The sequence below is a fragment of the Lissotriton helveticus genome, chromosome 1_1, assembly GCF_964261635.1.
Source record: "Lissotriton helveticus chromosome 1_1, aLisHel1.1, whole genome shotgun sequence".
In the NCBI taxonomy this organism is placed as follows: Eukaryota; Metazoa; Chordata; class Amphibia; order Caudata; family Salamandridae; genus Lissotriton; species Lissotriton helveticus.
This window is the reverse complement of record NC_136057.1, coordinates 1,375,372,209-1,375,387,433: the sequence shown is the minus strand read 5'-3', so window position 1 is coordinate 1,375,387,433 and position 15,225 is coordinate 1,375,372,209. Positions and strand designations below refer to the sequence as shown.

The 15,225-nt window shown below is 42.2% G+C and overlaps 1 protein-coding gene across 1 annotated transcript in view; it reads right to left on the bottom strand.

Moving 5' to 3' along the window:
* Window positions 1-15,225, bottom strand: part of NCF4 (neutrophil cytosolic factor 4) — an 83,230-nt gene that overhangs the window by 19,301 nt on the left and 48,704 nt on the right. Inside the window, exons 5-8 of the mRNA XM_078683854.1 lie at window positions 10,871-11,001; window positions 10,106-10,154; window positions 9,336-9,434; window positions 5,498-5,628 (exon numbers count right to left, since the gene is read on the bottom strand). Of these exons, the coding sequence (XP_078539980.1) occupies window positions 5,498-5,628; window positions 9,336-9,434; window positions 10,106-10,154; window positions 10,871-11,001 (410 nt within the window). The remainder of the gene's footprint in view (window positions 1-5,497; window positions 5,629-9,335; window positions 9,435-10,105; window positions 10,155-10,870; window positions 11,002-15,225) is intronic.

Below are 15,225 nucleotides of genomic sequence, written 5' to 3'. Positions count from 1 at the left end.
AGAGCCGAAATCATGTGACACACGGTGTCACCGTGTGAGTTGGCTAGTCTGCATATTTGATTCCCACTGATTATGTGGGAATAGCAATGTCTGCTGAACCTTGGTACTTCGACCCCACCTGCTGGCAATACAAAAATGTGTCCTCTTGAAGCTACCTTCCAATCTTTCAAGCATGCTCCTACTGCTGTGTTGATTTTCGCTTTATTTGCACCGGGAACCCTATGGGACACCCTAATGTCTAAACAGGTGGGTAGGTATGATATTTTTACTAATTTTGCCATATTATATATTGGCCAAAAAACCTGTGCTGTACATATAAGGATATTACAAGTCGCTGAGGATTATTGTGACCATATAGAGATGAGCGAGGCTGAAGGCTTACAACATCTTTTTAGTGGTACACAGACATAATATCGACTCTAAAATATCGTTTGGACAGAATATCGAGTTTTAAATATCGTTTGGAGAAAATATTGACAGGACAGAATATCGACAGCCAAAATATCGTTTTTAAGGTAAGTAAATGTAAATGTAAATGTATTGCGACTTATATAGCGCACGTATCACCCGAAGGTATCAAGGCGCTTGCTTAGGGTAAGTGAAGTAATATCGACTGTAAATAATATCGAAAGTAAAAAATATCGTTTTTTATATAATATGTAATTATTTATAGTGTTTTTATGTTATAATATGTGTGAAAAGTGTCATTTTATGTTATAATTATTTTTAGGGGAATAGGGTGGGAAGTAATTTAATTATTATTTATTAAATATGTAAATGTATTAATTGGTAGTAATATTTAATTAATTGGTAATTAAATAATATTTGTTAATTAATTAAAATGTAATTGGTAATTATTTTAATTTAATTGATTAATTGCTAATTATGTTAAATTAAAGGGGTATTTTTAGGGTTCAGGGTCAGTTTTTAGTTTTTGGGTAAAGGGGTATTTTTAGGGTTCAGGGTCAGTTTTTAGTTTTTGGGTAAAGGGGTATTTTTAGGGTTCAGGGTCAGTTTTTAGTTTTTGAGTAAAGGGGTATTTTTAGGGTTCAGGGTCAGTTTTTAGTTTTTGGGTAAAGGGGTATTTTTAGGGTTCAGGGTCAGTTTTTAGTTTTTGGGTAAAGGGGTATTTTTAGGGTTCAGGGTCAGTTTTTAGTTTTTGGGTAAAGGGGTATTTTTAGGGTTCAGGGTCAGTCTTTAGTTTTTGGGTAAAGGGGTATTTTTAGGGTTCAGGGTCAGTTTTTAGTTTTTGGGTAAAGGGGTATTTTTAGGGTTCAGGGTCAGTTTTTAGTTTTTGGGTAAAGGGGTATTTTTAGGGTTCAGGGTCAGTTTTTAATTTTTGGGTAAAGGGGTATTTTTAGGGTTCAGGCTCAGTTTTTAGTTTTTGGGTAAAGGGGTATTTTTAGGGTTCAAGGTCAGTTTTGGGTTTTTGGGTAAAGGGTTTTTTTAGGGTTCAGGGTCAGTATTGGGGTACAGGGGTACAGGGGTACAGTGTAAAAATAAAGTAAAATTAAATTTACATTAATTTAATTTAATGAAATTAAATTAAATTAAATTATATTTAAATATTTTTAAATAATTTAAATTAAAAAAAATTATTATATACTTACCAATACTTACGTTGTAATGGTAGTGCGTTGTAAAAGTTGTGTTGTAACGTCATATATCCACTGTTGCACTCTTTGCAGTGGGAATAGTAATTTTTACTCTTTTGTATTTGTACGTTAATAATATTGGCTATTATTTAATTAAATTTTGTTACTATATATATATATGTTTTAAGAAATATGATTAAAAAAATATTATTTTTTTACTTTCATTAATTATTTAATTATTAAAAGTTAATTTAAGTATTGTTAATTATATTTTAGTAATAAATTTTTTATATTAATGTAATTAAACATTGTTTTTATTAAAGTCGATATTTTTTACAACGATATTTTTGTAAACGATATTTTGTACTCGATATTTTTGTACTTACTTGTTTGTACATACAAACTCGATATTTTGGTTGTAGATATTTTTTCCTCGATATTTTGGGTAGTCGATATTTTGGTAGTCAATATTATTTCAGTGATCCCTTTTTAGTGTACGAAAGAGGATATTTTATTCCTTATAATGCATGGTCACACCATCATACTTTCCACAAACCGCTCAAAACCTGGTTTCCTATTCGTTCATATGCAAGAGATAGTATAATTGCAAACACGAAAAATAAAAACAAAATCTGTACTTCAAAATGAACAAAGTAACAATCTGTTAGTAATTTGTTTCAAAAAGATATTAAAACCAGTTTAATATTAGTCTGATTAAAATGTTCTGTATCTCAGAATGTGCAGAAGCTTCCATAATAAATATTCACTATTATTTAAAAAAATATATATTTTTTAAAAACAGACGGCTAGAAAAAAACAGACGGCTAGTTCTCGTTTTTGTTCTATAATTGACAGATGTTATTATGCTCCATGGCCTGCTTTTCTCCTTGCTGCTTGCTCTGGCAAGAGGCATCCCGACATTAGAACTCAACTGTAATAATCTATTTCAGTTGAGCAGCTACGTCATTTCTTATTAAAGAGGACTAAAGATGTCACAACTCAACTGTAAAAAAGAAATTGGAGAGTGGGTTTTCCATGTTGATTGCAGGGGCCCATGCACTGTAATATATTTTGCTGGAGTTTAAACCTCCCAATTCAAAAATCTCTCATAATGGGAGCAACTGAGGGGGTCGGCGGGGGGAGATGGAAAATGCAGTAATGTCTTAATTGAGTCATAGAGGTGGCTAGGCAATGACAGGAGAATTCCTGGTGTTGTTCTCCCCACCCTACACACATTATTTATATATAAACGCATTTACATATATGTAATATTACATATTACATATAGACACCAAAGGTAAATCCCTTTGATACATGAGGCCCTAAGTTTGTTCAGGTGCTTCATTCAAACTCACTGGTGCAAACGAAGCTTGCAGACTAATCTCAATAATTGTTCAGCAGCTATTATTATTTTTGTTTCTATCAGCCAGTTGCCCTTCTGACCCTTGTCCACCTCAAATCTTCAAGAACCTTTTTTTTAACCAACTTTGCTGCCACACCAATAAGAAAAATCCTCACGAATTCTTTAACTACAGGAATCTGTCCAGAAGACTTAAAAAAGGCTTACATACTCCCAATATTAAAGAAAACAAACCTGGACCTGCCTGACCTAAACAACTACATACAGATTACAAATGTACCTCTCCTGGGCAAACTAATAGAAAGAACAACTTCACCTAGATGTCACAATTCATTGAAGATAACTGCATAGTTTCTGAATTCCACACATGATTTTATCTAGGAAGAGGCTCAGAATCTGACTTCCTGGCCATCTGGGATGACCTTAAAATGTAGTAGACCGGAAGGGGTCATTGCACTGGTTCTCTTGGACTTTCAGCTGCCTTTGACATAGTTGACCTTGACACTCTAATCCAAAGACTCTACGAAGCCGGCATAGAGGGGACTGCTCTTGACTAGATCACATCCTACCTTCAAAACAGGACAAATGTTATCCATACTTCCTCTTTCTCATCCATGCCATACTTCACAAAAGCAGGCGTCCCTCAAGACTCTATATTCTCACCCATGCTTTTCAACATCTACATAGTCATTACTCGCAATGATCAATGAATTTCAGCTTGCATGCTATGACTATGCAGATGACACACAAATATTTCTTAAACGGAAAGCTCCAAAGAGAAGAGATTGGAAACTCAAAAATCATTAGTTGCCTCAGAACCGTTGATCAGTGGATGTCATGAAGCCACCTCAAATGCTTCCAAAACTAAAATACTTGCATGTGGCCGTTGGAATAATTATAACCCCCTCTGCGCCTGGCCTGACAATCTGGGATCACCTTCTAACAGGTATGTATAAGAAAGTAAGAAATATTGGAATTACCATGGACTCCAAATTATCAATGAACGCCCAAGTGTATGCATTAGCAAGATCAAGCTTCATTACTATGAAAGCTCTGCGATCCGATTTCCCCCACCTAGGATTTCTACACTAGGTCCAAGCTACTATCTCTTTTCCACTCTCTAAATTGAATTACGCTAATGGCTTCTACCACGGATCATCTTTATCGACTGTGAAAAATCTGCAACAAATTCAGAACTCTGCTGCCAGACTACTCTTACATGTGAAGCCACAAGCCCACATCTCCCCTGCCTTGAGGGCCCTACATTGGTTATCATTTGCCAGAAGTTCCACCATCAAGCTGCTTAGTATCACCAACAAAGCAATACATGGAACTTTACCACTTTACATCAGGAATAAAATCACCAAATATATATAACAAAGGTATCTCGACTCAAGGTTGGCACAATGCCTCAAAACCTCAACATACAAGAAAAAAACATGGGTGGTACATCTTTCTCTGTGAAATAGCCGAACTTTGTAATTTATCGCCCCAAACATAGGAGCCATGGATAACTATCTTATCTTCAGAGGACAACTTAAGAGTTGGCCCTTTCGTACATGCCCACCACACTCAAACACAAATGGACGGCATATGCCTCTGCATGTAAACATGTTTAATTTGATTATATGTATGAATTTAGATGTGTACATATATTTGTACAAATATATATATATATATATATATATATATATATATATATATATATATATATATATATATATATGTATATATATATATTTATATCTTATGGTTTAAAATATGCTTAACAAGTATGTAGGCCACTGCATTACCTTCATATAAGTTATTTGATTAATTGCTTCTGGGTCTCTGTTTATTTTAGTTATCTATCACAATTTGTAAATATATAATGATAACTGTGTCTATAAGTGCATCACTATTGAAATATTGAGGAAAATATAAAAATAAAATATATATAAATATAAATATATATATATATATATATATATATATATAAGTAAAAGTACACAAATTAGCTCTACACCCAGCAACACCTATCCTTACATGCACCCAGGCACCTATGGAACTTTATGCAATATCATTTTACATCTCCGTTATAAATGTATTACTTTGCTAAAAAAAAAACTACAACTCCCTCCAATGCACTACTCTAGATCTCATCCTATACCTCTTTCGATAAATCCTCTACCTCCACTCTCTGACTCATCCCAAACCTCATTCTACTACTATGCTCTCCCTAAGACCCTTTCCTAACTCTTCCCTCTATCATTCCTTGACTCACCAAAAACCTCATTTCACTCATATGATCTCCCAAATAACACTTTATACACTCTTCTCTTCTCTATCCTTCCTTTACCCTACCCAATCAAACAGACTCACATGTCCACCGCTCAAGTTAACAATTTAAATGTTCCTATACATCTGGGGTAGTAAGTGCTATATAAATACAATTACGGTTACTTTGCCTGTGTACTGTTAGAGGAATCTAAATGTGTGAACGTTGCACATACAGCAGCCTTCTTTCCCTATCCTCTAACTGGCACACGGCCCACTTCATCACCTGATCTCACAGCGATCCTCTCGGTGCAGGTAGCAGCGCAGCCAGCTGATGGTGACGATCTTATCTGGTAGATCTTTGATGATCTTTATATAGGACTGTGGGAAAATTCCTGTGCAGTCGTGGACGGTTCCCTGGCAAAGAAAGGATATGTCAAGAGAAAAAGATGAATACTGAGGTACATCTGCAGATTTGTGCTCATGGGTCATTGCTGGAATGGCAGAAAATGCTACAGGCCAGTACTGAGATGCACTGGCAGAGCAACATAAGGATGTCGCTGCTGGCAGGAGTGTTGCTGGCCAGGGTTTATGTGCATGCAGAGCTATGGGAAAATGACAGTGCTTGAATTGCCAGAAGTTTGCAGATCAGGAATCAGGATCATTGAATGAGAGGTCTGTAGGTCCCTCCGCTTCCTGCAAGTTTTCATGCTGTTATTTCCGCCCAGCACTCACTGCACCAACAGCACCCAACACTCTGCTCTCACCCTCACACAATCCTGCAACCACCCACAAAACACTCCACGCTTGCAAGCATGCTCCTCAACACCCATTCACTTACCAAACACACCACAGAGATCTGGGACCTGCTGAACGACAATGCCCCTGATCTGCTTTTCCTCACGGAAACCTGGCTGAACCCTGCATTGGCACCGGACATCGCCACAGTCATCCCCCTCCATCAACCCAACCAGAAAATTGCCAGGCAAGACAGACTTCACAAGGCACGAGGCAGAAATACCATCATCTGCAAGAACACCATCAGCTACACCACATCTACAGATGCATCATCCTCCAACATGGAACATGTGTCATGTAAGCTCAGTGTCATAGCCAACTTCACTGCAAGTTGCACTCTCATCTACTAACCACCAGGACTGCACCCACTTTACCAACACCATCACAGAGTTCGTCGCACCACGCACCCTCGATGCTAGCATTTTTATCTTACTCGGAGACCTGAAGTTCCACCTAGAAGACCATGCTGACCACAACTCAAGAGCACTCATTAAAGACATTAGAAGCATGACCTTCACTCAATGAGTAAAGGGACCTATCCATGTCTCCGGACACCTCCTGCACCCTATTTGTACTAGCATCAGCAAGATCCGAGGCGATGAGCCCACACCAGTCCTGGACAGACCACACCCATATCAAGTTCAACATCTCTGTCTTGGTTACACGCACCACCGCAAGACCAACCTCAAAAACTGGGACAGTATCACTGACGAGGACTGGAACAACCACCACCCAAACACAGCAACAGCCTACCCAAAGCCATCAAGAATTTCAACAATTGGATCAGCTCCTGTGCTGACTCCCTGCCCCCCTCAAACACAGCACAACAAGATCCAGATCCTAGGCCAATTGGTACACGGTTAGAGCTCAGACTCATGAACCACCACTGCAAACAGCAGGAGCGCAAATGGAGAATGAGCCAGGACAATGCAGACAGGAGCACATTCAAATTCACCCTAAGATGCTCCACCAAATTATCAGAACCACCGATCGTGCTGCTCTGGCAGACAGCATCAATGTCAGCACCAATAGAAGCAAGGAAATGTTTGCCATTGTGTAAGATTTCCCCTCCCCATCGCCCACCACCAACTCACCCACCCCCTCGCAGGACCTCTGCAACAATCTCTTAATTCTTTAGCAACAGAATCACTACCATTTACAGCAAATTCAGCCTGCGAGTGAACATGACAGACCTCACCAAATGCTTCACGATCTTATCCAAAGAAGCAATGCTAACCACATGGCCTAGCATCACCCAGAAGAAAACACTGCCATCAGGAAGTCTATTCAATCAGGGGCTCCATCGGACCACTAACCCCACCATGTCTACTCCAAAAGACTGCAACCCATCAGCGTCATGCTGACACCAATTCTGAATGGCTCCACCTCTTCCATGACCTTGCCAGATGCTTGGAAACATGCAGCTGCCCTTCCATTGCTGAAGATACCATCTGCGAATCCTTCAACGCTCAGCAAATACAGACTGTTCTCCCTACTACTATTTCCTGCAAAGGTCTTAGAGAAAATCATCAATAGAAACATCATTAAATACCTCAACGACCACCAGCTAACTACTTGACACCACTCAGTCTGGGTTCAGACCCAACAACAGCACGGAAACTGCCCTCGGCATTGCCACAGATGACATCCGCATGACTCTGAACAGGGGAAACACAGTGGGCCTTATCCTCCTGGACCTTTCTGCAGTATTTTACATATTCTCCCACCCTACCCTAATCCAATGCCTATACGACATCGGAAATCAAGGACATGCACTCTGATGGATCTGCTCCTTCCTGACTGGAAGGACCCAGTCAGTCAACCTGGCACTCTACACCTTGGACACCAGAGAACTCATCTTCAACACATACATGATCCCCCTAGCCAGCATCATCCATTCTCATGATATCAATGTCCACTCCTACTCCAATGACACTCAACTCTTTCATTACCTCGCAGACAGCATGCCCAGATCATGTTCAATGCCTGCAAGACTAAACTGTCCACTGGATGAAGACTAACTGTCCAAAGCTGAACACAGACATGACTGAAATCGTGATCTGTGGTAAGAGCACATCACCATGGAACTCAACCTAGTGGCCAACAGAGCTAGAACCACCACCCTCTATTCCTAGAACCTCGGGATCATCATTGACTCCAAACTTGACATGACCTTCCAAGTTAATGATGTCACTGCCTCTTGCTTCCATACCCTAAAGATACTGAGGAAGATATTCAAATGCTCCCAGTAAGCAACCAGAAAACCGTCATGCACTCCCTGATCTCTAGCAGGCTGGACTACGGGAGCACCCTCTATGTCGGGAACAGCAAACAACTCACCAGAAGGCTGATGACCACTCAGAACTTGGTGTCCAAAATCACTCTCAACCTCCCACGTCACACTCATAACACCACACCTGAAGGAGCTCCACTGGCTCCCCATTCAGAAAAGAGCACAAATCAAACTCCTCACCGACACTTTCAAGGCACTGTGGAACACTAGCTCATCATACCTCAACAATCGCATCTGCTTTCACAAACCTTCCAGACACCTCCCCTTGTCCGGACTCCTACTTGCATAAATCCTACCCATACGGAAAGCAAGGTCTGGAGGTTGAGCCGTCTTCTACATTGTTACTAAAGCATGGAACGACCTGGCTCTGCACATAAGAGCCTCCTCCTTACTTCTTGAATTCCACAAGAAGTTGAAGACCTGGGTTTTAGAGGAGTCCCACTAGGCTCTAGGTGTGCCTATGCACACATCTGCTCATAGCCAGGATACCTTCCCGGGTGATAGTGCATTCTACAAATCTACATAACAACGTAACAATGTTTGATTAGCATGCAAGCCTCAGGATAGGATTGAGGTGCATTAGGATAGCTGTGTGTGTATTTCCCCAAAAAAGTAGGGTGTGGCACGTCAGCAAAGAGGTGCACTGGCAGAGCTGTGTGATGGTCTCAGTGCTGGAGTGACAAAAGGGTAATGCTGGTAGTGTGCTGAGGTAATTTAGCACCACAGTGTGTGTGTGCCAGTACTAGAATAGCAAGGTTGGTGCACGACAAAATGAGTTTTACTGACAAAACAACTTGTAAGTATTGGCTCTGAGATAACAGGGGGTGCTGCAAGTCAGGAATGAGGTGCACTGACAGAGCTATGTGGGTCTCATTTTTCATTTGCGGAGGGGCATGCTAGTCAGGCTAGAGTACATTTTCAGAGTGGTATGTTGGTGCTAGTACTGTATCTCCAACCGGTGTTTGGTGATGGGGTTGAGGTGCCTCAACAGAGCTCAGTCCCAGATACCCCCACCCTCTGGTCGTCTCCTCACCTCCAGCCAGTCCGTATTGATCCTGCTCAGCAGATACACCAAGTCTCCTTTGCTGAAGCTCAGCTCCAGCGTGTGGTTTCCCATGAAGTCATAGAGGGCCTGGGATGAACACACAACATTTATAGCAAAGTCAGGTGGGGAAAATCTGAATGTTAAAAACAAAGTGTTACTAACACTAAAGAAGGGCATTCGGTGGTGGACAGAGACATCTCTGGGGTATATGACGAGATCTCAATGACCATGAGGAGACTTTCAAATGTATGTATAGAGATCGTGGGTTATGCAAAGAGATCTTGTGTGAGGTGCGGCGAGATCTTAAAAGGGTGAATGCAGACAGAGATATCCCAAGGTATGGTTAGAGAGATCTCATGGTGTAAATGTAGAGATCCCAGTTGTGTGAAGAATTCTGAAGGTGTGAAATATCAAGGGAAAAGTGTTGAGATCTCAAGGGATTGTGAAAAGGACTTGTGGTGTAGAGAGAGCCGAAGGTTTTATCGGAAAAATCATGTGGCAAGAGATCTCAAGCATGAAGAGATAACCGGGATGCGCAGAGAGATCTCTGGTGGATGAGTGAGATCTCACTGACGGTTCTCAGGAGAGATGGAGAGAACTAAGAGATGGTGGAGACATCTCGGTGATGGGTGTACAAGCTTGAAAGAATGTTTGAGAGGTTTGGGAGTGGGGTGAGTAGATCTCCACTGATGTGTGGCGAGGAAGTAACATCATAGGATTCACCTTCTATAAATCATTAAACGAGTGTAGGTGCCTACCTCTGCCCTTGGTCTCTCCGAGTTGGGGATCAGGGCTGAATCGCTCCTCCTGTGGGCAAGAGAAGGAACCATCGTTAATGGGCAATAGAAAAGAGAGGGTAGAGACGGATGGAGGAGAGGTGAAAAAAGGGAGGTCAAAGTGAGAAGACTGTGAGATAAGGGGGAGAGAAGATAGTGAAATTGAGAGAAAAGAGCCAGAGACAAAAATAGAGGTAGACGAGGAGAAAGATGGCAGAGAAAGAGCTATTAGAAAGAAAAGCGCAAGAATGAAAGCATGGAGAGAAGAGTGGAGAGAGATGGCAGTGCTGTACAGAAAAAGTGGAAAGAACGAGAATGAGGGGGGAAATGAGAAAGGATGGTGTGAGGTATTAAAAGAGAAATCAAGAAAAGGCTGAATGTCAAAACATAGGATTGTAAAAGAGAAACGAGTTAAAGAGAGAGGTGAGAGTCAGAAATGCTGAGAAGCAGGGTATAGATGAATAGAGAGAGAAGATACTGCTAGAGAGCAGATAGTGAAAGGGAAAGAAAAACTGAGAGTACGGAGAACGGTAGAGTTTGTATGGAGAGAGAAAGGGAGAGATGGAGACAGAAGATACTGATAGTGGATAGTGAAAGAGAAAGATGAGTGAGAAGGTAACAGCAATAGCAACACTTAGGGATAAAGAGAGAGCGATAAAGAGAAGAAACAGTGCAAGAGACAGACAGAATGAGAGAAAGACGAGAGAGAAATTGTTAGAGAGACCCCAACAGGAGTCTGGCACCAACACTCTGCGGGTGGGAGGGCGCAGTCTGCGCAGGCGCCCGCTGGGCATTGTATTCTTGTCGTCAGTGGTCTGATAGAAGAAAAGCCGCACATCCTTGTCTAGTAGAACCCGGGTGGGGAGAGAGAGGAGGCTCTGCAGAGGAGACACAAGAGAATAATACAGAGAGAACCGTTAAGAGGACAGACATGGGGATGCAAAGTGAGCATCACTGTGTAAGGTTGACACAAATAATGGCTCCATAATCCAGACAGCACTGTTCCAAACCACCTGGCTGGCTGAGCATTTGCTACCATAACATCCACTCCAGTTACACTGACAGCAACCAAGGGATGCCATAATTCTTTATGCTCCTGGGTCAGAAATTTCATGCAGGACTCCACATTGTGCGAGCACCTATTTCTATGTTTAAAAAAAAGAATATCAAGGAAGTGCAATTTGGCCTCCACTGATCATTCATCCTTATGAAGTTGATAAAGACACTGTCAAAAGATTAGGCACTAGGTACACCTGACATAATAATAATCCACATTTGTAAAGCGCGAACAATCACCCGTAAGGGTCTCCAGGCGCTGGAGGCCGTCAGGAAGATTAAGCAAGTTATTGCCCAGAGTCACATGGTGCTGGGCTAATCTGCCATTGGGGCCGGGGATCGAACCCTGATCCCCAGAATCCAGCGTCAGTCGCCCTGGCCGCGGCGCCATACCTCTCCCATAAGTCTTTGGGAAGTACGGCATTTGATTATATGTATGTATATAGATGTGTGTATTTCTTTGTGCAAATGTGTATAATGGCTATGGTTTTTGAAATATATAGATGTTCTTTGGGTCTGCTTGACAGTTGATAATTCTATGCTTGGTGTATTTGTGGGACAGTGCATAATTTTCATATGGGTTGTTTTATTGGATGCTGGTGCGTCTTTGTTCTGTTTGTCACAGTATGGTAATATTGTCATGGTTATTTTGTCTACAGGTGCTTCACGGTTGAGGTGTTGAGGAAAAGAAAAACAATGGAGAAAAAAATTAAAACTAGTTATAAAAATGCACAGATGAACTGGCCTCAAGTGCAGCACTTGGTGGTCTGAGTTTATGCAATACAACTTTGAATCTCTATGTGTTGTCTTCCTTCTACATGCATATCCTTTGTGTGTGGTTATGCAACTGTGTGTTTGTTGCTTTACTCCTACTGTAGACCAAATAATAATAAATAAAAAACTTTGACTCTCTCAAATGCATATCTGGCTCTGTAAAATGACATATTTTCAAGCTCCAGCCGCCTTTTAAGCGGTTATGGGGAATACTCCTTTCTCCAAACTTTGTAGAAAGGACTATTCCCTATAACCGCTTAAAAGGCGGCTGGAGCTTGAAAATATGTCCTTTTACGGAGCCAGATATATGACTGGAGAGTCAAGGCATCTCCCTATTGGCTATCCTGAGTGTCGGTCTGAGAAGGAAGGACGTCTCTGCTGACTGGTCAGATGACCTGCAGACTGGGAACAGGGAGGGGGCAGCATCCCCAACTCCCCTACCGTAGGCTAGTAAACCAAGAACTAAAGAAGCTTCTGCACTCTTTTAAGTTGGCACAAAATAACTTTAAAAAGTTTACCCTCAGTTGTAGACTTCTCCACAGGAGAGGATTCCCAGAACTAAATGCACGGTGTGAAAAGTTTTAGAGTATACAAGAGAAAGAACAGAGAGCCTATTGTGTTTTCATTAAATATACAGTTAAAAAGAATCTTCCTCAAAATGTCTGGTGATCTCTTAGCAGTTGTGGAGAGATCCGAGAGAAGTCGGGGAAGATCTAAGGGTGTGGAGGCAAAGGTCTCAAGGATTGTTGAAAAAGGTCTTATGATGTGTGTCCGTCAGCCCGTAGCTGAACAGCAGACCTGGGTATATTCTGCCTGTTGTCCCTGTCCAGTCACGTATCTCAAAATCTTGGTGCCCACATTAATGAGAGTGGCCAAACGCTAACTCTTCGAGGCACTGCCAGGCCAGCTGAACCACAGGGTTCCAGCGTTGTTGCATGAGGGCAAGAGCCATTCTGACTTTCAGAATATCCACAGAACATACATTTATTTGCAGTTAATCTGCCTATCACCATTTACACAGGGGATATCCAGAAAAGCTAGATTGGCAGAGCACAAAACAATGCTACCAAATATTTGCCAAAATGCTGTCCCACAGTGTCAACAATTCGCAGGAACAACTGTTGCAAGCAACTTATAGGAGGCGAACCCAAAAAATACCCTAGTACGTGGGTGTACATCGTAGATCCTGTACGGCAGGATCCAGACCAGATTTTCCAAATATCTACATCAAACAAATTTACATTTACTGAATCTAAATAAACCACATTTTCATAGTCTGTGGGTATCATGAAACTCTGGCATTGTTCCTGACCTCCTGCAGTGCCCTATAAGATCGTTACTGAGCATCCTGGGAAACACAGCTGAAGAGATACAACCAGACAGAATGGCCCCATTACTTACCGGTAATCTTCATTACTCCGAGTCCTATTCTTCCTTGCCACAGTAATTACATAATGAGCTTTAGCCTCCCATAGAAACTCCCAAGTCAAAAGTTAGCATACTAGCCTCCCATTTCTCCAATATGGCCGACATTCTGTTCCTCCTATAAAGAGGAAGACCACCCACAGCACATCCTGTCACCAAAGCCACAACAAAGAAAAGATAAAGCCATACACAACAGGGCAGAGAGGGATGAGAAGCTATACTGTGACGAGGAAGACTAGGACTCGGAGTAATGAAGATTACTGGTAAGTAAGCGTGGCATTACCTCCCCGTCCATCTTCCTCACCACAGAAATTACATTATGAGAAGATACCAAAGCAAGAATCCGCTTCATCAAGAACGTAGTGAAAACAGAAACTAAAGAAAGAAACCATATAATACAGTCCAATCTAAATAGAGAACAAAACGTTCCCACACAGAAACACAACACCAAAACATAGTGTTAAAAAGAATCAGCAAACAACAGAGAGGCACCTCCACCAACCTCCAATCGTAGGAGGTCTATAAAGTTGGAGGAGATGTCCAAAAGGCCACAACACAGACACCCACCGTGAACAACCCCGTGACTGCAAGCCAAGGAGCAGCCACAAAACTAGCAGACCATCCCCCAATCCGACCACAACGTGGCCCTGGGAAGAAGAGGTCCAACAGAAGAAACAGCATAATCCACCTGAGGAATGGAGACCACAGGAAACAACCCAAACAGAACTGGGCCAAAATGCACAAAGAAGACCACCACCAGCAAGAACAACACCATCATGGAGAGGCAAAACAACCACCCCCAAAAACACCCAATAGAAGGAACAAAATCCCGACCCCAGAGAGAGGATCAGGACAAAAACCACAGGGAGCACAGTCACTGCACACAAGTGGAGACAAGAGACAACAACTTGAACAGAGAGAGTGGAGGGGAGGCACAATACCAACCCAGCAGCCAAAAACACAAAAAGAACGCCTGGCCACCTGAAGAGAACCTAACATACCAATGCGTCAGGCAGACAAGAAGATCACCAAAATATCACTGGAAGGGCCAGGAACGGCAGTACAACTGACTCCAGAGGGCCAAATCACTCCCCTTGCCAAACACAGAACCCCACAGGCACAAAACCCAAGGAGGTGCTGGCACCGAAGACCCAGGGTGCCACATCCCAAAAGAGACCAAAAGGTGGGACACAAGGGGCACTAGAGAACCAACAGAAGGACACCCAAATGCCCACAAGAGCCTCACACACAGCCCAAAGAAAGGAAGAGGCCAAACTCAACCCAAAACTAGCGAACTAAACATTACTAGCACTCACAAGGGTCCAACATCTTAAACCACCAAACCCATTTGAGCATACCAAGCACCAAAAGCAACCCAATGCGGGACAGAAGTGTGCAAGGCAGAACGACGATGGCACAGCCGAAACAAATCAGCCCCAACTCAGTACACCAGCCAGGTATCAGGGCAAACTCCTTGCCCCCCAATCCACTAATAACCAGGCCTGAAGGCACATTGACCGCCACATTGAGACCTGGAGCTGAGGACCCAGAAGCAGGCACAAATGACCGGAAGCACCCAGTAGGACTGGACACCCAAGACCAACAAGAGAGGAGATCACAGGAGCTCCCGCCATCTCGGAACCACCAGAAGCCCAAAGGCCCAGACCACACAGATCATCTGCAACCCTCAGTGAAGCATGGCAACAGGCAGAAACAGAAACAAAGACCAATAGGGCAAACAAAAGGCATTGAGACCACCCACCAAGCAGGCAGGTAAAGAAGAACTGAGCAAAAGTAAGACAGCCAGGCATATATCATGGAGGCAAACTAGGCAAACCCCCAAAACC